This window comes from Anabrus simplex, chromosome 4 (assembly GCF_040414725.1).
Source record: "Anabrus simplex isolate iqAnaSimp1 chromosome 4, ASM4041472v1, whole genome shotgun sequence".
In the NCBI taxonomy this organism is placed as follows: domain Eukaryota; kingdom Metazoa; phylum Arthropoda; class Insecta; order Orthoptera; family Tettigoniidae; genus Anabrus; species Anabrus simplex.
This window is the reverse complement of record NC_090268.1, coordinates 427,973,222-427,996,155: the sequence shown is the minus strand read 5'-3', so window position 1 is coordinate 427,996,155 and position 22,934 is coordinate 427,973,222. Positions and strand designations below refer to the sequence as shown.

Here is a 22,934-nt window from a genome sequence, read left to right as displayed (position 1 = left end):
AGCAGCTGTGTATAGTCATCGTCTTGTCGCTGCTACCTCCCGCAAGCACCCCTAGGGCGTCTCATAAGAGCAGCCGTCATCTTGTGCAAGCGCTCTTAAGCTGTCTCATAAGAAGCTATGTATAGCCGCCATCTTGTAGAAATAGATAGCTGCCAATGCCAAAGGGCCTAAGTAGGAATCGAACCGTCGATCTCATCATTAGACTATGTTTTTCTTGTTCCTGATACTGCAAACCTAGGTATCAGGTAGAAAAAATTTGTCCGTTTTCGAGATATTTAACATTTTGCATTTAAGCCCCAAATGTAATGAATCGAACCTGCACGGTACGTTATACTCTCTACCATAGCTAGACCTGATCATGTTACGAAGACTTGCTTCATTGCGAGCTGAAACAGAGCTAATGCCAAAGGGCCTAAGTTAGAACCGAACCGTTGATCTCATCATTAGACTATGTTTTACTTGTTCCCCATACTGCGAACCGAGCTATTGGGTAGAAAACTTTTGTCCGTTTTGCTCTACGATGCGCCGTTTTCGAGATATTTAACATTATGCATTTAAGCCCCAAATTTAATGAATCGAACTAGCACGACACGTTAGCCTCTAAGCTAGCTTTCTTCATAAGAGCAGCAGCCATCTTGCGCAAGCACCCTTAAGGCGTCTCATAAGGAGTCGTGTATAGCCACCATCTTGCGTCCGCCATCTTGCGCAAGCATCCTTAGAGCATCTCTAGCCATCTTGTGCAAGGACCCTTAAGCCGCCTCATAAGAGCAACCGCCATCTTGCGCAAGCATCTCTAGGGCGTCTCATAAGGAGCCTTGTATAACCGCCATCTTGCGCAAGCATCCCAAGGGCATCTCATAAGAACCTATGTATAGCGGCCATCTTGCATAAGCACCTTTAAGGAGTCATGTATAGCCACCATCTTGTGCAATTAGCGTCGAGAGATGGCTGATGTAGAATTTTCCTTTTTAAATTATCCGCCAACATATTTCAAAGGTATGTACCTAAAGAGTGTAGCACTGAGCTCTATAGATTAAAGATGGCGGATGACAGCTGACAAAAAGCGCGTGAGTTTGTTTACTAAACAAAAGCACGTGGAATTTTTCAATTTGCCGCCACCACATTTCAAAGGTATCTAGCTAAAGATGGCAGCAAGGTGCTCTCTTGATTAAAGATGGCGGATGACAGCTAACAGAACTTTTCAAATTGCCCGCTACTACAGAGAGCAGCACGGTGCTCTGTAGATTAAAGATGGCGGGTGACAGCTGACGAAATTGCCCGCATGATAGCAGCACAGTGCTCTATTGATTAAAGATGGTGGATGACAGCTGTCAAAAAAAGCACGTGGCTTTGATTACTAAACAAGAGCACATAGAATTTTTCAAATTGCCGCCACCACATTTCAAAGGTATCTAGCTAAAGATGGCAGCAAGGTGCTCTCTTGATTAAAGATGGCGGATGACAGCTAACAGAACTTTTCAAATTGCCCGCTACTACATAGAGGGCAGCACGGTGCTCTGTAGATTAAAGATGGCGGATGACAGCTGACGAAATTGCCCGCATGATAGCAGCACAGTGCTCTATCGATTAAAGATGGTGGATGACAGCTGTCAAAAAGCACGTGGCTTTGTTTCCAAACAAGAACACATAGAATTTTTCAAATTGCCGTCACCACATTTCAAAGGTAACTAGCTAAAGAGCGCAGCACTGAGGTTTGTGATGCAAGATGGCGGATGACAGGTTTCAGAAAAAAGCACGTGAGTTTGTAAAGCACGTGGAATTTGCCACCGCCACAAAGGGGGCAGCACGGTGCCCTCTTGATTGAAGATGGCTGCTGTCACGTGGAATTGCCTGCCACCACAGGTATCTAGCTAAAGAGGGCAGCACGTTGCTCAAAGATGGCTGCTATCAAAAAGCATTTTTCAAATTATCCGCCACCATATTTCAAAGGTAAGTAGCTACCGTGAATTATCACTGGCGAAACCTACAGAAGGTGCGGCCTCCATAGGGTCTGGACTTCCCGAGAATATAGCACAGCCCAGAGGGCAAGAACACAGATAGCCGAGGAAATCAGATTAACAAATTTATTTAACAAATAGGTAAACACCAAGAAAAGTAAAAAAAGATTAAAGTATTTAAACACGAACATCACCCAGGCTCCTCCGACACGTGCTCAATTGTAATTTACAGGGATCCAGCCCCTGTTCACAGTTCATCACCCCAAAAACAGTGTAAAAGGCAATTCTGGATAAAACTTATTGATAAACCGCCACCTCAGGTGGCTCAAGGAGGAGCGCAATTTTCCCTTAACATGACATACCACGATACCATATACATATATATACTTTCAACCACTAAGGGCACAAGCGCCCAATAAATTAAATTGCAATAAGACTGCAATAAACGGTCCCAAGAGGTTCACACATACTTTACAATTTAGAGGTAACTGTGCCTTTATAACAACTTGAAACAACTCTAGCGCATATTCAGTGGTTGTAATCAAATAATGTCCTCCCGTAGCCTAATACTTGTTAACCAAATTCAGGGGGCTTACCTCCCATACCCCTTAGCGGTCCGGGGTTCGAAGGCGGTGCGTGAGATGCTCAAGTCCGAGAGCGAGGCAAGAATGACACTTGCTCCCAGCCAGGCCGCACGGCCTGGCCAAGAGTAGCCGTGACGCGAGACCACGTGACGCGGGCCGTTCCCTGGGCGGAAATAGTTCCTTTACCCTGGGAGCATCTTTTAGGAATAATTTATTATTATTATTATTTGCCGAAAGGGACAACAACGGGCGAAAAAACACAATAATGTACCAAAATTGAAAAGCATTAAAAAACAGGCACAATAAATAGTATAAGAGGGGAGAGGATATCAAATACATGGCTCAGATCTCCCCCCCCTAAAGCACCAACCAGGGTGAACAATAAATTTTCATCAATAAAATACTCTTGCAGTATAGTCCATTCAGTGGCTCATAAGCTAATAATATAATAAAAATCTTGCCTTACAATTAATAAGCTATATAAATTACTTGGAGTACAATAGAAAAAATTCTTGTAGTATAATAGACGACAGTTCTTGTAGTATAATAGACGGAAATTCTTATAGTATTATAGACGAAAGTTCTTGTCATAATATCCCGGGATGTAGACAAGTAACAGCTTCAGCTTAATTCAGTTATTTAATTAATAGCTTCACCAAGTGACATCTCAGTCAATTTTCGAGACCAGACCGGCCTCACACACCATCACCAATACAACCAAAAATATCTTCTCAAACAGCTGGACAGTTCTCGTGGCAGACACACGCCACGTGACGAAAGGCAGTAGCGACCTGCACAAACTAGGTCAGCAGTAGGCTGGCAGAAGATAGTCCATCAAGAGCAAGGCCGAAGGGCTCGGGAACTGGAGACGAGGCACACCAAGGCAGCCCTTCCCATGCAGGCACGGGCGAAGATAGTCACTCCAGTACACTGTAAAACAAATCAAGCGCCAGCAATTGTGTCGAATAGATGCCCAGCACATCGGGGAGATGCAAGTAAGAGATGGTTCGAAGAACCGGACCGGGGTATGGGAGTGATAAGGGAGAAACGGGACTCCGGGAGGACTCACATAATCATTAAACATACCACTAAAATTTTAAATCCAAAGAAAATAGCTCCTCTTTGGGCAGAACACGTGTCAAAGGAACCGGAGGGAAGGAAAACACAAGGAAAAGAATGAGCGCAAAAAAAAACAATACACATAGCAAACAAAATGCCACAAAACCTAGATAGCACTAGGCAGCCTTAACCTGGGACAAATGGACTCGGAACACTCTCTCCGTGTCCGGATCTCTCACCAACAGGGTGACTGGTGTCAAGAAATCGATAATTTCGCAGGGCCCGCGAAACCGAGGAGCGAGTTTCCCAGAAGGAACGAAATTCTTAACAAAGACCCTGTCACCGACGGCAAGATCGGTAGGACGGCGCCCCTTATCATAGCGCTCCCGTTTCTTCTCATATGAGACCTTCAGATTTTGCTTGGCCTTTCTCCAAACGGCCCTGATGTTAGGGGAATCAATCTTTTCAGGCAACAACTCATTTATATTCCACAAGTTGGTGAGCGGAGAGTTAGGAACGAAGGAAAACATGAGAGAATTGGGGGAAAATTGATGAGCCTCGTGTACCGCAGAATTAAAAGCAAATGCAAGCCAAGGCAACGACGTGTCCCACCTCAAAACATCGTCGTGGTGAAATGCAATGAGAGCAGACCGCAAATTTCGGTTAACCCTCTCGGCGTAAGAAGGTTGTGGGTAATAGGGGGATGTGGTAACATGAGAAATGGACAAGCTGAAACAAAATTTCTTAAACAGGTTCGATGTAAAGGCCTTGGCGTTGTCTGAGACCAAGTACTGGCAAGGACCAAAGGACGAAAATATAGACTTCAAACATCTAATAGTAGTCTCGGAAGTAGCTAGCCTCGTTGGAATCAACCAGGAAAAACGGGTAAACCCATCCACACAGACGAAGATAAACCTATTACCATCAGTCCTAGTTTTCGGCAAGGGACCTACATAATCGATATAGAGCCGCTGCATAGGGAGGGTAGCTTGGCTAGAAGACAGCAAGCCTACACGTGTGTTAGGAGAAGGCTTACTGAGCGCACAAACCTTACATGCTTTAACAAGTTCCCGTACTTCAGCGTCCAACCCTTTCCAAATAAAATTTTCCCTAATCTTCTCCCTGGTCTTGAATACTCCTAGATGGCCACCAAGAGGAGTTTCGTGAAAGTATTTAAAAATCATAGGCACCAAGACTGAGGGAATAACGACCTTCATTTTATGATCGTGACGGGCGGGACAACACAGTACGCCATTCCTTAACACATAAGGATCAATAATTTTCCCTTCCTTAAGATCTTGAACAATCGGTCCCAAAATAGGGTCCTCCACTTGAAACTTAGCCACGTCATGATACAGTAATGGGGTATCAGACAAGATAGCCCCCGCTAAGGGTAAAGACAAGGGAACCTCAGAACTTGACGATTCGCCCTCCTGAGAAGGCTGATCCGAAAACATGCGACTAAGAGAGTCGGCGACTACGTTGTCCGAACCACGGATATGACGTACGCTGAACTGAAAAGCTGAAATTCTAATGGCCCAACGGGCCAGACGGCCGGTTTTCCTAGGTTTCCCTAAAACCCAACTCAGAGCCTGATTGTCGGTCTCGAGTTCGAACCTTTCATGCTCTAGGTAAATACGAAACCTTTCTAAAGCGAACAATACCGCCAATCCTTCTAGCTCGTATACAGAATACTTTGCTTCGACAGAAGACAAGGTCCTAGAAGCATATGCAATGGGACGTCTCCCCAGTTCCGACTCCTGCAACAGGACGGCCGCAACGGCAGACGCCGACGCATCAGTCTGAACAATGAAAGGCTTGGAAAAGTCAGGCATAGCCAACACCGGAGCGTTAGATATGGCCAACTTTAAATCATCAAAGGCAGCTTGTTGGGAGGGCCCCCATTCAAATTTAACCCCTTTACGTCGGAGGGCGTTAAGAGGCCCTGCTCGATTGGCAAAATTTGGAATGAATTTTCGAAAAAAATTCACCATCCCAACGAAACGAGCAACACCCTTAACATCCAGAGGAGGTTTAAACTGGCGAATGGCCTCGGTACGAGAATGATCAACAGAGACGCCATTGGATGACACAATATGTCCCAAGAAGGACATTTGGGGCTTGGCAAAGGAAACCTTAGAAAGTTTGACCGTAAGACCAGCCTTGCGAAGACGGGACAACACTTCCCTCAAATGGCGGAGATGATCCTCAAAGGTTTCGGAAAAAATTACGACATCATCCAGGTAGTGATAAAGATAGTTGAACTTGATGTCAGAAAACAGTTGATCAAGCAGCCTAGTGAGGACGGCAGAGCCAGTCGAAATACCGAAGGGCAAACGGCAAAATTCGTAAAGATTCCAGTCCGTAGCGAAGGCAGTCAAATGACGAGACTCTTCAGCTAACGGAATCTGGTAATATGCCTGATTTAGATCTAAAACTGTAAAATATCTAGCCTTCTTGAACCATGAGAAGCAAGAATGCAGATCAGGGAGAGGAACTGACTGCAAAACGACTTTCTTATTCAAAGCCCTATAGTCCAAAACAGGTCGATAACCACCTTGAGGCTTCGGGACAAGGAAGATGGGGGAGGAGTAGGCAGAAGTAGACGGCCGAATAATGCCCTGATCCAACATTTTATTGACTATCTCCTTTAACGCTTGCATTTTGGGAGGAGCCAAGCGATAGGGCGGTGACCTAACCGGAACCGAGTCCGTGACCTCGATCTTGTACTCTAAAAGGTTCGTCATCCCCAATTCTTCGGTGAAAACGTCCGGGAAGTCATCACATATTTCCCTAATACATTCCGCTTGATTCTCGGGCAAATGACTAAGGTCTAATGCCATTTGGTCCTGAGGAGGTGAGACAACACATGAAGAAGAAGAATTACACATAAATAAGGGTATCTTAGTAGCCTTACAGAATTTAAACCAGCAGGAGCCCTCCTGCATATCCAAAAGGAGCCCAGTATGTGCAAAAAAATTAGAGCCGAGGATAATAGGATATGGCAAATTTTTAGTTACATAAAGGGGAAATTTCCAGGAGAAATTAGCCAGTCGAACCTTACACTTTACTACGCCGGAAACTTCCACTCTGGAAGAATTTGCAGCAACAAACGACAGAGATACAGGCAGTACATCAGAAAATTTACAAACAGAACTATTGAGAGCGAACCACTTCTCACTGACAAACGAGACTACGCTAACGGAGTCCAAAAGGGCCGATACCGGTTCATTATTTATCTCTACCTTGACGAAGGGGGCTAATCCCTTGACCTCGGTGGATATGGCTAAACACTGATCAGGACACCCGAGAGAATATTCGCGGGAAGAAGGGCGAGCATAACCCGATTCTACAGGCGCTAGATCAGGGAGGCCAACACTTCCCACTTCCCGATCTAGTCAACTAACATTTGGCTTACGCGAACACTGCCGCGCCACGTGGCCAGGAACCCCACACCTGAAACATACAACATTAGAAGGCCTAGACTGAACCCTGGTGCCCGAACTGGCACCCGACACCTGTGCGCCAGTAGAACGAGCAGGGCACTTATTTCGAAGATGATCGGAAGCCCCGCAACCAAAACATCTTTTTAATGAGGCAGGTTTATTAACCAACGGAGAACCAGAATTATCACAGGACAAGGAAGAAGTATTCTCAACTCGAAGTGAATCAGCATGCCGAAAACCCTCCGCAGACACAACCATCGCTTCCAACTCTTCAAAATTACGAGGCTGGGACGCGAAGCATAAACATGAACGGTATAAGGGAGAAATGCCCTCCACGATTGTAGCTACAATTTGCTCGTCAGTGAAATTCAACGCAAAAACCTTGGCATAAAACTTGATATCCGAAATAAACTCCGATAGAGACTCATCCAGGCGCTGCACTCTGAAATAAAATTTCTGGACTAACGAATGAAGAGCCCTAGGAGGAATGAACTGAGCCAATAAATGAGCATGAAACTGATGTAGTGAGGATTGACTCGACATAGCGTTTACTATTTTATTTGACAAAACCCCAATCGTATATGGGTAAATAATCTGTAGAATTTGAGCATGCGTTAACCCAAAGACTAAGGCATGATCCAAAAATTCAACCAGAAACCGAAGAAAAGAAACCACATCGCTTGCCGAGTTTACTGAGTAACGAGGGGCACCTTTCAACATCATATTCAAAGGATGAGGCATACTCGAAAAGGGAGAGCTCAAAGATGGCACAGTGGACTGTTGATTCAACGGGCGACAATCAGCAGGAGCATTTAAATGAACAAACTGCCGCGGTGGAAGCGAAGCTCTCTCCTCGTCAAGCTCACCGCTACGAGAGTATTGATTCAACTCACCTTCCACCTGGGCAGGTGGGGGAAGAACGGGCTTAGATTTAATGGACAGCCCTGCCAACCAGGCCTCCACCTTCTCAAAAAGGTCAGCTGATGTGTCCTTTAATTCGAGAACCTGACCCGATATCTCTTCCTTCAAGTCCAAGGAAAGGAGATCTTCCACTCGTTGACAATAGTGATTTAATCTACCCTGTAGTCTCTTGAGTTGATGAGGAGAAGCCACGTCATTCTCCAGAAAATCCATGACAGATGCAATATTAGAAAGGTTAGCCTGAATAAGGGACAGCGCGCTAGCGACCTCGCCTTCAGCATAATGGGGTACCGTAATCGGTCTATTTAAGTTATTCCGTAACAAAATTTCATCGGCCTTGACGGTGCCTTTAGACTCTAAGTTACGTATCCCAAGTTCATACAAAAGCTCCTCCTTCCGCAGGGAACCCGGATAAGGTATGTCTCGAATGGACATGGTTGAATTGATATAAACCACACAACGACTAGAGAAATCCCGGAAACGGAAAGAATGTTAGGGCTCAAATTCCTCGGCTAATCGAAAACAAGTCCAGATCCAACCACGCTCTGCTACCAGTTTTGTACCGTGAATTTTCACTGGCGAAACCTACAGAAGGTGCGGTCTCCATAGGGTCTGGACTTCCCGAGAATATAGCACAACCCAGAGGGCAAGAACACAGATAGCCGAGGAAATCAGATTAACAAATTTATTTAACAAATAGGTAAACACCAAGAAAAGTAAAAAAAGATTAAAGTATTTAAACACGAACATCACCCAGGCTCCTCCGACACGTGCTCAATTGTAATTTACAGGGATCCAGCCCCTGTTCACAGTTCATCACCCCAAAAACAGTGTAAAAGGCAATTCTGGATAAAACTTATTGATAAACCGCCACCTCAGGTGGCTCAAGGAGGAGCGCAATTTTCCCTTAACATGACATACCACGATACCATATACATATATATACTTTCAACCACTAAGGGCACAAGCGCCCAATAAATTAATTTGCAGTAAGACTGCAATAAACGGTCCCAAGAGGTTCACACATACTTTACAATTTAGAGGTAACTGTGCCTTTATAACAACTTGAAAAAACTCTAGCGCCTATTCAGTGGTTGTAATCAAATAATGTCCTCCCGTAGCCTAATACTTGTTAACCAAATTCAGGGGGCTTACCTCCCATACCCCTTAGCGGTCCGGGGTTCGAAGGCGGTGCGTGAGATGCTCAAGTCCGAGAGCGAGGCAAGAATGACACTTGCTCCCAGCCAGGCCGCACGGCCTGGCCAAGAGTAGCCGTGACACGAGACCACGTGACGCGAAGCGACACGGCGAGTCTGCGTAAGGATCTCGGCGCATCCGCAGGGGTACGGGAGGGAAGGCAAAGGGGAGGCAGCACAGGCCGGGCCGTTCCCAGGGCGGAAATAGTTCCTTTACCCTGGGAGCATCTTTTAGGAATAATTTATTATTATTATTATTATTTGCCGAAAGGGACAACAACGGGCGAAAAAACACAATAATGTACCAAAATTGAAAAGCATTAAAAAACAGGCACAATAAATAGTATAAGAGGGGAGAGGATATCAAATACATGCTCTGTTGATTAAAGATGGCGGATGACAGCTGTCAAAATAGCACGTGGATTTGTTTACCGATTCAAATCTCGCGCTAGTAAGGTTAAGTTGGTAGCACTAAGGTTTAGGCCCGTTAAGATGGCAGCACTGCGGATGACAGCTGTGACGTTACACATTTCAAAGGTAAGTAGAAAAAGAGGGCAGCACTGTGCTCTATAGATTAAAGATGGCGGATGTCAGCTGTCAAAAAAGCACATAGCTTTGTTTACAAACCAGAGCACGTGGAATTTGCCGCCACCACATTTCAATGGTATCTAGCTAAAGAGGGCAGCACTGTGCTCTGTTGATTAAATATGGCGGATGACGGCTGTCAAAAAAGCGCGTGAGTTTGTTTCCAAACAAGAGCATGTAGAATTTTTCAAATTGCCGCCACCACATAGAGGGCAGCACGGTGCTCTCTTGATTAAAGATGGCTGCTGTCATGTGGAATTGCCTGCCACCACAGGTATCTAGCTAAAGAGGGCAGCACGGTGCTCAAAGATGGCTGCTGTCAAAAAGCATTTTTCAAATTATCCGCCACCACATTTCAAAGGTAAGTAGCTAAAGAGGGCACCACTGTGCTCTATAGATTAAAGATGGCGGATGACAGCTGTCAAAAAAGCACGTGGATTTGTTTACCGATTCTAGTCTCGCGCTAGTGAGGTTAAGTTGGTAGCACTAAGGTTTAGGCCCGTTAATATGGCAGCACTGCGGATGACAGGTGACGAATTTGCAGCTACTGCGATAAAGAGGGCAGCACTGTGCTCTGTGGTTTAAAGATGGCGGATGACAGCTGTGAAAAAAGCACGTGGATTTGTTTATCTCACGCTAGTGAGGTTAAGTTGGTAGCACTAAGGTTTAGGCCCGTCAAGATGGCAGCACTGCCGATGACAGGTGACGAATTTACATCTACTACGATAAAGAGGGCAGCACAGTGCTCTGTGGTTTAAAGATGGCGGATGACAGCTGTCAAAAAAGCACGTGGCTGTCAAAGAGCACGTGGCTTTGTTTACCACGCGCTAGTTAGGTTAAGTTGGTACTACTGAGGTTTAGGCCCGTCAAGATGGCAGCAGTGAGGTTAGCGATGCGTTGCTGTCGATGACAGCTGTCAAAAAGCACGTGGCTTTGTTTACAAATTCAAATTTACCGCGGGTGGTGGAGGAGACCTCTGGGAGGCCTCTGACTGTGGTGGTGGTGGAGGAGGCATCTGGGAGGCCTCTGGCTGTGGTGGTGGTGGTGGAGGTGGCCTCTGGGAGGCATCTGGCTGTGGTGGTGGTGGAGGTGGCCTCTGGGAGCCGGAGGAGGTGGTGGACGCCGAACTGTCCAATTATACTACTACCGTGTATTAACCAGGAATGCAGATTAATCGGAGGACAACCAAATGCGTACAGTATAACAGAAACAACCCTATTCAGTTTTTAGTATTTATATTTTAGCAGTTTTCTCACTTCTCTTTCTTCCAACCACACCAGCTTAACACGTGTGCTAAAGCTTCACATCAATATGATTGTAAAGTAAATCAGAAACAGTAAATATATTCAATTGCAACATTGAATCTGAAAGTAATTTCAGTACACAAAAGAGTACTTATGGAAAAATAATGGAATAAAACAGATTAAATGGAGTTCCAACGCTTGCCATAGATAAAGCTACTTTCCTCCATTAAGGATTTCAACAAGATTGTTCAAATAAATGGTAGAAGAATAAGCCTACCAATTATATATAGTAAGTTCAAGAAGTTATCATACGTGCCGTATGAGTATTAACACGAGTTTTTTCTTCACGACTAAAATTTCGTCTAAATTATTACTAGTCAAATTAACGCAGGAAGCCACTGCACCACGGCATTATGAAATAACAATTATTATTGAATGCAGTTTCTTTATTACATGTTTTAGGACGCAACACATAACGTTGCTCCATCTATTGCACTCTACAGTGTTTGTTCACAAATAACCTTTCTTGAATCACTACACGGATAGTTACTCGTCCCCTTCTTGTTGGATTCATTAAATATTACACAGTTATATTCTCCAGATCTTGGATATCCGGGAAGCCAGCCGAAGAAGTCTGTGGAGTTCATCTTCTGGTCTGTGAAGTAAAGTAAATTCTGTTACTAACCTCATTATTAGGGGGTGGATCTTGACCTAACTTCCATGTTTTTGGCACATGATCGAATGTCTAACAGCAAACAACACAATAGAGTAGAAGTACAACACCGCAACAGATCAGTAAAATGCTCTTCAGGGATTTAGTTTTTACAATTTGCTTTACGTCGCACCGACACAGATAGGTCTTATGGCGACGATGGGATAGGACTGGGGAGGAAGCGGCCGTGGCCTTTAATAAGGTACAGCCCTAGCATTTGCCTGGTGTGAAAATAGGAAACCACGGAAAACAATCCTCAGTTCTGCCGACATTGGGGTAAGCTCAGAGTTGCGTGCCCCTAACCGCACGGCCAACTCACCCGGTCAGGGATAGTTTATGACCGTGTATTAGACAGGACTGCAGATTAAGTGGAGGACAACCAAACGCGTACAGTATAACAGAAACAACCCGTATTCAGCTTTTTATTATTTATATTGAAATGCTGCTTATACAATGCACTGGCTGCCAAGATATTGCACAGTGTTTGTACTTGCAACATAAGACATGTCAATGCCAAAATGAATACGCTTAATTCTTCCAAGGGAATGCACACTAATTTTAATCTGTCACGTGCATCAACCCGAAGAATGAGTTGTAAATAGTTTCTTTTGAGGAATGACCGGAAGCAATGACAAATGTGCCTCCACATGTATTTACCTTACACTGGGTAATCAGTAGCGTGGCCAGAATTTCAGATTGGGGAGGGGGGAATTACGGTAGGTGTTCATACGGATTTTTATTTTGGTGGGTGTCCAAATAGGCGGTATCAAATATATAATAAGGAAATTAGTGGCCTTGGCTCCTAGTAAGAGTGGTGGATTCGTGAGGATTTTGGAAGCTAATAATAATAATATGAGGTGCCTAGTATCAAACATGGACAAAAGCCATTTTGTTAATTTTTCAGTAGAGCCATATTTTTGTTTCTCTATGTTAAACCCCCGTTATATGTGTGAAAATTTTTGTGTGTCATATTTCCAGCCCTATGAACAAAAAATCATGGTCGACACTTAGGAATTTCAGTCTAAGTCAATGTAAAACCCGTTCAAATATGACGATGTCCATTTCTGAAACCGAGATTGGCTTTTGTCCATTTTTGATACTAGGCACCTCATTGTCCACTTTTGAAACAAACTATAACAATATTTGGAAAAAAGTGGCAGGATGACACGGAAGTAAAGAAATGTAATTAAAATATGAAACCACGGAAAGCAATCCTCAGTTCTGCCGAGAGTGTGTAAGCTCACAGTTGCTTGCCCCTAACCGCACGGCCAACTCGCCGTGTATTAAACAGGACTGCAGATTAAGTTCAGGGCAGCCAAACGCGTACAGTATAACAGAAACAACCCGTATTCAGCTTTTTATTATTTGTATTGAAATGCTGCTTATACAATGTACTGGCTGCCAAGATATTGCACAGTATTTATACTTGCAACATAACACATGTTAATGCCAAAATGAATACGCTTAATTCTTGTACTTTGTTAACATGTTTAACATTCATTTCAGTTCTTGCTTCACTGTATTTCTGGGCAAATAACCTCTGGGTCATCACAAGGGTCTTCAAAACAATCACATTCATAAATAATCATTTACAGCTTGTTCATTTTCACTACAAATGTTCTTATTGATGACTTCGACATACCACTTAATAGAGGCATCAATTTCCAATCTTTTCCGAAGTGCTTTCCTAGTAATTTGTCAAGATCTTTAAGTTTCTGTGGAATTACATTCATGCCAATGTCAGAAGCAAAGGATTAATTAACATTAGATTTACCTATCATGCTTTCGTGATCTTACGCTCAATACCTGTTTCCAAATAGTAGCCTACCTGACCTTTAACTACAACATTGCCTCCTTTCGTGCTCCTCTGTACAATTCTTTTACATTGTGAAATCTTGAAATGAAGTCGACTATCAGATTTCAGATAAATCTGTGCTTGTTCTTTCCAATTCAGTGACGTTCCAAGGTTTGTCCAATCACTTTTACTGTGCCGTACACTTTGAACACCTGAAGATATTCATCAGGACTTACTATGGTCGTCATCTTCTTTAGTTCTTTCTCAATGAGTCCAAAAATCCTATCTGGAGGCAAATATGAGTGTCCAGTAACTGGAAATACCAGTTTTAATTTGTCAACAGAGGATGGTGCATACGCTGTAAGACACTTTGCACACATCGCCAACATATTACTGTTTTTATTTTGGCCGGCGCAGCCATCAGCAATCTACTTGACTGAAGTGAAGCCTTGTAAATCATTAGATCGTAACTCATTGACAACCGCTGATGCTATTTCGTTTGATGATTTCTTTCCCTCATTCTCCAGCCACGTATAATCAGACACATTATCACGGCGCAGTTTGCTTTGAGATGTGCCTATTACAACAGACAGATTGGAACAGTAGTGTTGTCTGGAATAATAAGCCGACTGATCACGTAATTTTGGCAAAACAAAGTCCTTTTGGCAATCATAGGACATTAAAAAAAATAGTCCTCCTCTTTTAGATGTCGATAAAAATTCCCTGGTCGCCATTACAGTTTGATGTCAGTTGTAGCAATATGATTGGCTGAAACGTTCATGTCCGTTTTTGATATAAACTACGTTTGGAGGTGTCCAAATATGAAAGAAACTGCATATTTCTATCTTAAAAATTACGTTCAAATATTCGTTTATGAAAGACACAGACCACTAATTCAGAAAGAGCATTACAAATGCTATAAGGATCAATCCTTAACTCAATTTTGATATAGGTGGCGCATGTCCATGTTTGATTTTAGGCACCTCATATACATTATAAACAAAATGCATAGTAAAAGTACATTCGTTAAAACTCCTGGTTTGTCTGGACTCCTTGTTCCACCCCCATCTCTGGATACGCCCTATCTTCATCTGTTATTCCCTTCCCAACATAACTGCAGCATTTCATATATTCCGAATACAAGTGAAGCGAATGTAAGAATACATAGTTTGAATACAGATGTAATATTCTGGTTTAGAATAAATGAGATCTACACACACGACATATGTATTTATAGAACGTAAGGGGTATGGGTATAATAAGAGCATCCGTGGCTCAAGAGGCAGTGCGTCGGCTTCTCACCACTGGGTTCCATGGTCACTCTATGTGAGGTTTGTGCTGGAAAAACCGGAGGCGGGACAGGTTTTTCTCCGGGTGCTCCGGTTTTCCGTGTCATCTTCCATTCCAGGAACACTCTCCATTAATATTTCGTTTCATCTGTCAGTCATTAATCATTGCCCGAGGGGAGTGCTACAGGCTTCGGCAGCCGGCACAAATCCTATCCTCGCTGCAAGATGGGGGGTTTAATTCATTACATCCCTGACCTGGTCAATGAATGGAAAACAGGTTGTAGGTTTTAATTTTTTAAGGAGTATGGGTATAGATATTGTGCTACTTGGTAAAGAAGAATACCTGTCACAAAATATGCTAGGTATCATTTACCTTGTCCTACTAGTTTCCATCGGAAACCTGGGATACAAAATATAGCAGTATAAAGTCACAGTTTTGTAACGCTAATATATGTATGTATATTTTAGCGTGCCAGAAGCCAACGATAAGGATATTAACGTGATTGTAGGGGGTGATCTCAGTTTACCAAATGTCAATTAGAAGGTAATGCGAACAACAGGCAGCATGAACAACAAATGGCAAATAAGTTAATATGGAAAGGGCAGCTGATTCAGAAAGTGATGGAACCAACTAGAGGGAAGAATATTTTGGATGTGGTGCTGATAAAACCAGATGAGCTCTATAGAGAAACCGAAGTAATAGATGGTATTCATGATCATGAAGCTGTTTTTGTCGTAGTTAAAAATAAATGTGAAAGAATGGAAGGTATTAACATTAGGACTATTAGGCAGTACCATATGGCTGATAAAACACTCATGAGGGAGTTTAAAAAAAGTAACTATGATTGCTGAAAATGGTAAATAAAGATGGTTCTGCTTAGGTAATCGGGTCCATCTCGTCCTCTCAGCTGATTACCAACCCTCCTGGATCATCAATCTCGTGAAGCGCCACCATAGTCGGAGTAGTCTCTGCCTTGGTCTTTTAGAACATCATAGTGGTCTCTAGTACGCCAGGAACAGAATAATACAATTCATTAGTTAATATTGACATGCTGCAATTCGTTTCGTACTGCCAATGATATAGGAATATATGTGCTCTGGGCCGTCTAATTTGGCTATAACAGCTCTAAATGTGATATTATTTGTCAATTCTCTTGCTTGTTGGACGAATGTAATTTTTCCGTGCTTTTTAGAATTGCACTTTACAGCCGGTTGAATTCCGCTCTCTACGATGTGCAGTATCGGACAAAATATAATGCTTCCATGTCCAACCGTGACGTAGTAACTGAACAAGACTTGACGATTCCTTATCGCTGGTCTTAAATTTCGCGTATATATGTCAATCTATACAGTTGACGTTGAGCGGGCTGCTGCGGATTTAATTCTCCTCCAATAATTGATCATAAAATCAGATAACTGGCTTGTTTCTTTACTCGATTCCGTCCTATCTGCTGCAGTGCTGGATTGAGTCTAGTGTTCTAATGGAAGTCTCTTTTTTAATAATTAGTTTAAATAATCCGCTTCTGTCATTCTTTTCTCACAGCCTTCTAAGAATGGTTCTTTCGGTGACTACCAGTTGAAAAGATTATCTTTTCGGCTCGTACCGATGTTAATTGTTTTCATATTGATCTTTTAATGGCTGGAACGCCATTTTTGTTCCTAATGCTGCAACTATAGAACGGTGAAATGGCACAACACTCACAACCAACAAAATAAATTTTTCTAGTTCATTTCCTTTTACTCTTATGTATCCATACGTTTGTTTATGAGTGTCATTTCTCTGTCCACTTATTTTGACTTTCCCATTCGTAGCTATGGTAACACTTCATGTTTATCCTTGTCCTATCTATGTTTAGGCGGCCCTCCATTTTTTAATGTAGACATTGCCATGACAGTTCCTTGATCTCTTTTGCGTCTGGGGCATTTTATTTCGTCAACTTTCCCTCATGTTATTGATATTGGTTCTCGAGGGAAACTGAATTGTTGTAAGAATCGACTTCGTTCTAAGTGGTCGTGTTTATTGGGCTCATCTTTACAATATATTATACTTTTGGCCTATATCACTTTCCTAAAGAAAGTGTGAAATTTTCAGCCCACGTATTGATGGACGTATTTTCAATCGAGAAGGAACATTAATGTCTTAAACGAGATGTAGAAAATTGCAATATATTACACGAATCGTATTTATATTGCTGCGACATGTTGAATTCCACTCCACTCAGAAACTATATGTATGTTTGAAAGTACGTACTCCATCCCTTTTTTATGTTCAACAATATGGCCCGCCCTAATCTTAAAAAAGAAATCAATATATCTTATGTGTTAAGCATCCCTTCCTCCATTAGGTACCTTGGGTTTCCCTAGGTAGTTGTATCCTCGAGTTAGGAGACGCCAGTTCAACTCCGAACTGTTGCCGATGTTCGCTCTGGTCGAGGATTCACGCCATAGTACCCTGTTATCGCATGGCACTATTATGAGCATGTCTCTGCTGCGAATGTTTATGTGTGTTCCTTTCAGTAATTTATTATCTACGAAAAGGGGGTGGTACAAAAACTCACGTTCACTCCATCGCTGCAAGGGCAGCTTAGCGTCTATAAACCTCTCCGTCCCATTCGTATGACATGTTTGACACTGGCATGATTTTCTATGATTACATCTAATTAAAGAAATTACGAAGTGAATTTAACTCCTAATTCTGATCACGGAGACTGTTAAATGCTCCGAGGAGAGATGAAACTGTGGAATGTGAGTGTGAGAGAGAAGGGCGGTCACAGTAGTGTTCTGTGTAGTGGTGGAGGTCTAAAGAGCACTGTTAACAGAAGATGGTCTACTTTACAGATTAATGACCCTAGATAAAACAATTAAATAAAACCGAAATGTTCTTCCGGCTATTACTGAAAACGAACACAATATAATGCCTGGTGAATTTTAAATCTTGGATACATGAGATGTGCGCTGTTCAGGAAAAGAAGCACGTCTTACAGTAATTAGAAATTAGTGTCATACGGAATTAAGAGGTGTTTGACTTACCTAAGACATTCATCCAAGGTCCTGAAGAACTCTCCCGGTGTACTCCAATCCACTGACAACATCCAGCCCACTTGTACAGAGTCTCAAGCTCTTCCTGGGACTCCAGGACCACCATATGTGTGCCTTCCTTTCGGCAAGCCTCCACTCCATCTCTCCAGTTCATCTTATTATGAATAATTTTGTAATATCCAAAACCGGGAAAGTGACGGTAGCCCGGTAGTGGTACAACTGATGATGAAAAAGAGAATACATGAATGTTCATGAATGTTAAAATGTCCGAATACGATTGTATTACAGTTTCAGTGTTCATACTGAATTTCTCTCGCTGTTGCGTTACAATTCACTTAGATAAAAATTACCTTCCTCTGATATAGAAACAATTTGCCAAACATTATCCACTCAGTATACATCTTAAAGATATACTATCATCATCAGTTACTGAATGCTGATTATGGGAAGTTTTGGGATAAAAACTGATATGACAAAATATCAGTAGTAAATGGGAATTTGTGTACTGAAAATGATGCCAGAAATGTTAAAAAATTGAATATTAAATAGCGAATTAAAATCACCTGTTTTCATCTTCCTAGATCATTTAAGATCCTGAAAATGGAATGAAAGTACTCAAAGAAAATCGCTGTCAATCAACACATTTCCTGATATAAGGTTTCCCACAACAGAAACAAAAAATACAATACTAAATGAGCGTCAATTCGCGTTTCCATGGAAGGCCTCCGCAGTCAGTTTTTAATTGCCGATGTGTTTGTATCATTTCAGTAATTACGATTATTTGAAGCTATACAATAACATTTCTTGTACAGAACTGATTGTACGTAGATATTAGTAATAATTTGCCGTACTCTTTCTAAAATAATATAGGAACGAATTGTTGCCTGGAATGGAGGTGAGTGTCGGACTATCAAGTAATGTCTGTCCTTCTCCCCTTAGCGGAAGACTACAGACAGTATCATGTAAAATACGAATTCCTCATCTTGTGTAGTTTATTTAATCATTTCTCCCGAACAATTGCTTTACGGTATACGTTACTATACGCTTCTGCTGCTCAACATTCACACATTAACTGAGAAAGTAGGACGAGAGTATAGAAGGAGGATGCAATGCTGGTGAGAGATGGTAATCCCGGCTCAACGACGAAAATGTATGCGGGACCAGCAGAGAGTAAATCAATCTTTCCGGTGAATTCTTGAGAGTCGCGAGACGGAAACTACCTTGAAACCCTGGAAGGTAAGTAACAACAGAGAAGGCACTTAAAATGTTCTCGAAATATAAAATGCGAAAATGTCCCGCTTGACTTGTGGAATCAGTGTCGTTTGACTCAGTCTCGAGTCAGTCGCGTGTGAGTTACGAGAGAGTCGTGAGCCAGTTAGTCAATAGCCAGTAAGATGGTCCTGGTTACGGGAAGTGCGGTGAGTTGAATAAAGACCACCCCTGTGAATGATGCTGTGTTACGAGAGGTCATGTTGGAGAGCACAAGATAATGTGTACGATTACATTAGTGAGTTCAGGCTGTGACGGTTGGTAAACTCAAACATGAGTGAAATTTTAATAGCTGCAAATAGTATATTTCAATAAATTCAGTCAACTTCTATGGCTAGATATTTAAGCCTTAAGCACTCCTATAATTAACCACATACCTGTTGATCTGAAACAACAGGGATATTTGAGAGTGCTAACTCATAGCGTTTAAAACTGAAACGTATCCGTTTGATTTTTGTGAAGGAAGGATAGCCAACGAAGGTGTATATTTCATTTTAAAAATACTGTTGATGAGAATTTTAAGCATCGAAATCTGAAAATATTTGAGAAGGGTGCCCCTTTACAAGTGTACAATATTTGTGTTACTTGCATAAACCACCTTTACGGAATAAGAAAATTAAACCATTAAATCAGTACATGTGTTTAGTAAGACAGGAATTAAGAAGACTCTGGGTTTCCTTTTTATAGCTACGGTTACACAACGCGTCAATTACAGGGTTGCCTGGCCTCCTGGCAGCACAGTCGTCAAAAAGAATATCGTCGTTGCCGGGACGAAACCTCCTATGTGATACTATTTTTGGAGATATACTGACAAGCAGCACATACGTTATGAAGAGCGAGAATGCCTTGACAACTGCCACACAATATTGCACCTTAGATGACAGAACATTATCGGCCAAAGTTCTAAGCAAAAATATTTCACATAGGAGGTTTCTTCCCGGCAACGACGATATATTACCTGTTGGTGCTACAATGGTGGTGACAGGTGGCTCCTCATCGGACAATCTATTACTGCTCAGTGTTCTGAGGATGAGTGCTCTGCTGTCGTCAGAGACCTCCTAAAGAATATACTACCTGTTGGTGCTACAGTGGTGGTGACAGGTGACAGCTCATCGGGCAGTCTGTTACTGCTCAGTGCCCTGCTGTCATCACAGTCCTCCTAGAGAATATACTACCTGTTGGTGCTACAATGGTGGTGACAGGTGGCTCCTCATCGGACAATCTATTACTGCTCAGTGTTCTGAGGATGAGTGCTCTGCTGTCATCACACTCCTCCTAAATAATGTATTACCTGTTGGTGCTACAGTGGTGGTGACAGGTGGCTCCTCCTCGGACAATCTATTACTGCTCAGTGTTCTGAGGATGAGTGCTCTGCTGTCATCACAGTCGTCAGTGAACATTTCTACCGTCAGGGAAACGCCATCCTTCATAAATGTAAATGTAAACGTTTTGATACACGACAAGGAATTGCGATATAAACGAAGAAGGGGAATCAATATTTATATTGACATGACCACTGCTGTACTATTAGGTATTAGAGAGTGATGTTGTGGGAAACCTCATCAATTTCGCTGAGTTTTATGACCGCGAAATAAACCATTCACCCTAGTCAACAAAACGCGCCCCAACCTGGATGTCGGAAGCTACGTACTGCACCGAGTGTGTCTGAAACATTCGTCCGGCTACTCAACCAATATTTTTCTATACGATATGCGTGTTAAATTTCCTACTATTACGACTTCCAAGTTGTTCCGTTCATAAAGGCGTTCCGAATCATTCACTTTCATTCAATTAACACTCCCTTTTCTCTCCTGTGGGTGCGATAGAAGATCACCATGTTATCCTCTAGCAGTTGTCAGAGGCGATGTAAAGGAGGTCCAGGACATGTCAACAAGGGACCGTGCGCTGGCGAATACAGCTCCAAAATCTCAGCCTGGCATTGGTCCTGTACCTCTAGCCTTTGTTAATTCTTGTTCTTGATGATAAGAGTTTTGCGCGGCCTGGGGGTCTTTGATTTTCACGCCCTTCGTGGCCCATATCTTTTCTTGCCAATATCTTCATCCTTACAAGGATTAGACCTCACATTATTTCACTATGACTAGTGTTGTTAGAGGATGTTTGCTCTGTTCGACTTCTTAGAACATCAGTCGGTGTCCCTATTTTACGTTTCCGAGGAACCTCAATGACATGCAGTCTGCCATCCATATGGTAATACACCAACGTCACATGAAACAATCAATAACAACAATTTTATATTGTATATCTTTTAATACGATGGAGTCCCAAGCAGAAATTTTTGTTTATGCCAAATACTAGCTCAGTGAAATCCATCAAAGGGCGTTATTTGGCTACACCGTCATATACACCAGTGATCATTACGCGTAACCGCGCGACTGATTCTTACACGTAACTTCTAGCATTGTTTCACTTTAGCTGGGTGATACGCCGAGAACATTCAATAACAGAACATATACATCACAAATAAGAACAGAGTATACTCACCGCTACAAGTCGATGGCCGGACTCATTCCTCCAGCTGGACACAGAGAATTTCAAACTTGGAGATGGTTCACATTGTCCGGAGACGGTCCAAGACTCCAGGATCATCGTAAACAGAACTAGTAGGAGCAGCATGGCGTCACCTGAAGACAAAATTAATCTAGCTTCACTGATTGTTAGTCAGGATGGAAGTGCATTTCTTGAAGAGGACGGGCCAGATGCATGGTTTTGTACTCAAAGATATTAATGGAGCTAACTGTATTAGTAAGTTCACTCTTAGTAGGATAAAATGATGGCAAGCATAATTGGCAATCATTCAAATTTTAGTGAAAAATGGAAGGGTATGTATAGGTATTTTAAGGTAGAAACAGGTTCCAAGAAGGACATTCCAGGAATAATTAATGATCAAGGGGACTGTGTATGTGAGGATCTTCAAAAGGCAGAAGTATTCAGTCAGCAGTATGCAAAGATTGTTGGTTACAAGGATAATGTCCAGATAGAGGAGGAGACTAAGGCTAAAGAAATATTAAAATTTACATATGATAACAATGACATCTTCTTATAAATAAAGTTGATCGTGTCTGTTTGTTTGTTTGTTCCACCATCACGTCGAAACGGCTGGATAGATCTCAACCAAACCTCATATTTAGAGTATACTCATCCCGGGGAAGGTTTCGATACGCATATCATTTTAAACTCTTTCAAAAGACGGTGGTTTTATAGGGGAACCGTTTTCTCTTATACTATTATAGGCAAAATCTCGAATTTGTCGCATAAGGACGGGACAAAGCTCAATTTAATCCTCTTGACGCAAAGAACAAAACTCACGGGCCCGAAAACCATGTTTTAAGGCCCTAAAACCAACCGTTAGGGAGATATTGGCACCACACTACCCCTGCTCTAGGAATCGGATAAAGAAATGAACTGTCGTAACCATGGCAACGTCAGATCCAGGATTCTAGAGCAGTGAGATTATGTATGTACGTTTGGGCATAGCTGCCAACCAAAATTGGTACAAATAAGACTTAATATCTGGAAGAAATATACTGTTGTGTAAGGCACTCATAGGACTCCTTTGGGCGGGGATGGAAATGGGGTGAAGTACGAGTATAAAAATCTTACTATATATAGAAATGGAAGTGTGTGTGTAAATGATACATCTCCTAAACCACTGGAACAATTTCAACCAAACTTGGTACATGTATTACTTACTATCGGGAGACGATCACTGTGGGGGGTAAGCCATCCCTAGCGCCCTTAAGGGTGAGAGTCAGGGGGGGGGGTAGTTTCAATAATAATCGAGAATAGTGTCGAATTCATAGTTTTCGGAGTCATTGA

At 42.4% G+C, this 22,934-nt stretch overlaps 1 protein-coding gene across 1 annotated transcript; it reads right to left on the bottom strand.

The window, feature by feature from the left end:
• Window positions 1-11,190: 11,190 nt before the first annotated feature.
• LOC136872796 (hemolymph lipopolysaccharide-binding protein) lies at window positions 11,191-20,510 on the bottom strand. The gene is made up of 3 exons (XM_068227542.1): window positions 20,389-20,510; window positions 17,820-18,047; window positions 11,191-11,648 (listed from the first exon to the last, which is right to left on the bottom strand). Exons 1-3 carry the CDS (start codon window positions 20,495-20,497, stop codon window positions 11,491-11,493), a joined length of 495 nt encoding a protein of 164 aa, XP_068083643.1. The 5' UTR covers window positions 20,498-20,510; the 3' UTR covers window positions 11,191-11,490.
• Between the last annotated feature and the right edge of the window lie 2,424 nt (window positions 20,511-22,934).

Excerpts from the sequence above, each read along its gene's own strand:
- LOC136872796 (XM_068227542.1), bottom strand. The coding sequence starts at position 20,497 with ATGTTCACTGACGACTGTGATGACAGCAGAGCACTCATCCTCAGAACA. Across the intron at positions 18,048-20,388 it reads CACCACTGTAGCACCAACAG|TTGTACCACTACCGGGCTAC; the intron begins GTAATACATTAT and ends TTTCATCATCAG. Across the intron at positions 11,649-17,819 it reads ACCTTGGATGAATGTCTTAG|ACCAGAAGATGAACTCCACA; the intron begins GTAAGTCAAACA and ends TTTACTTCACAG.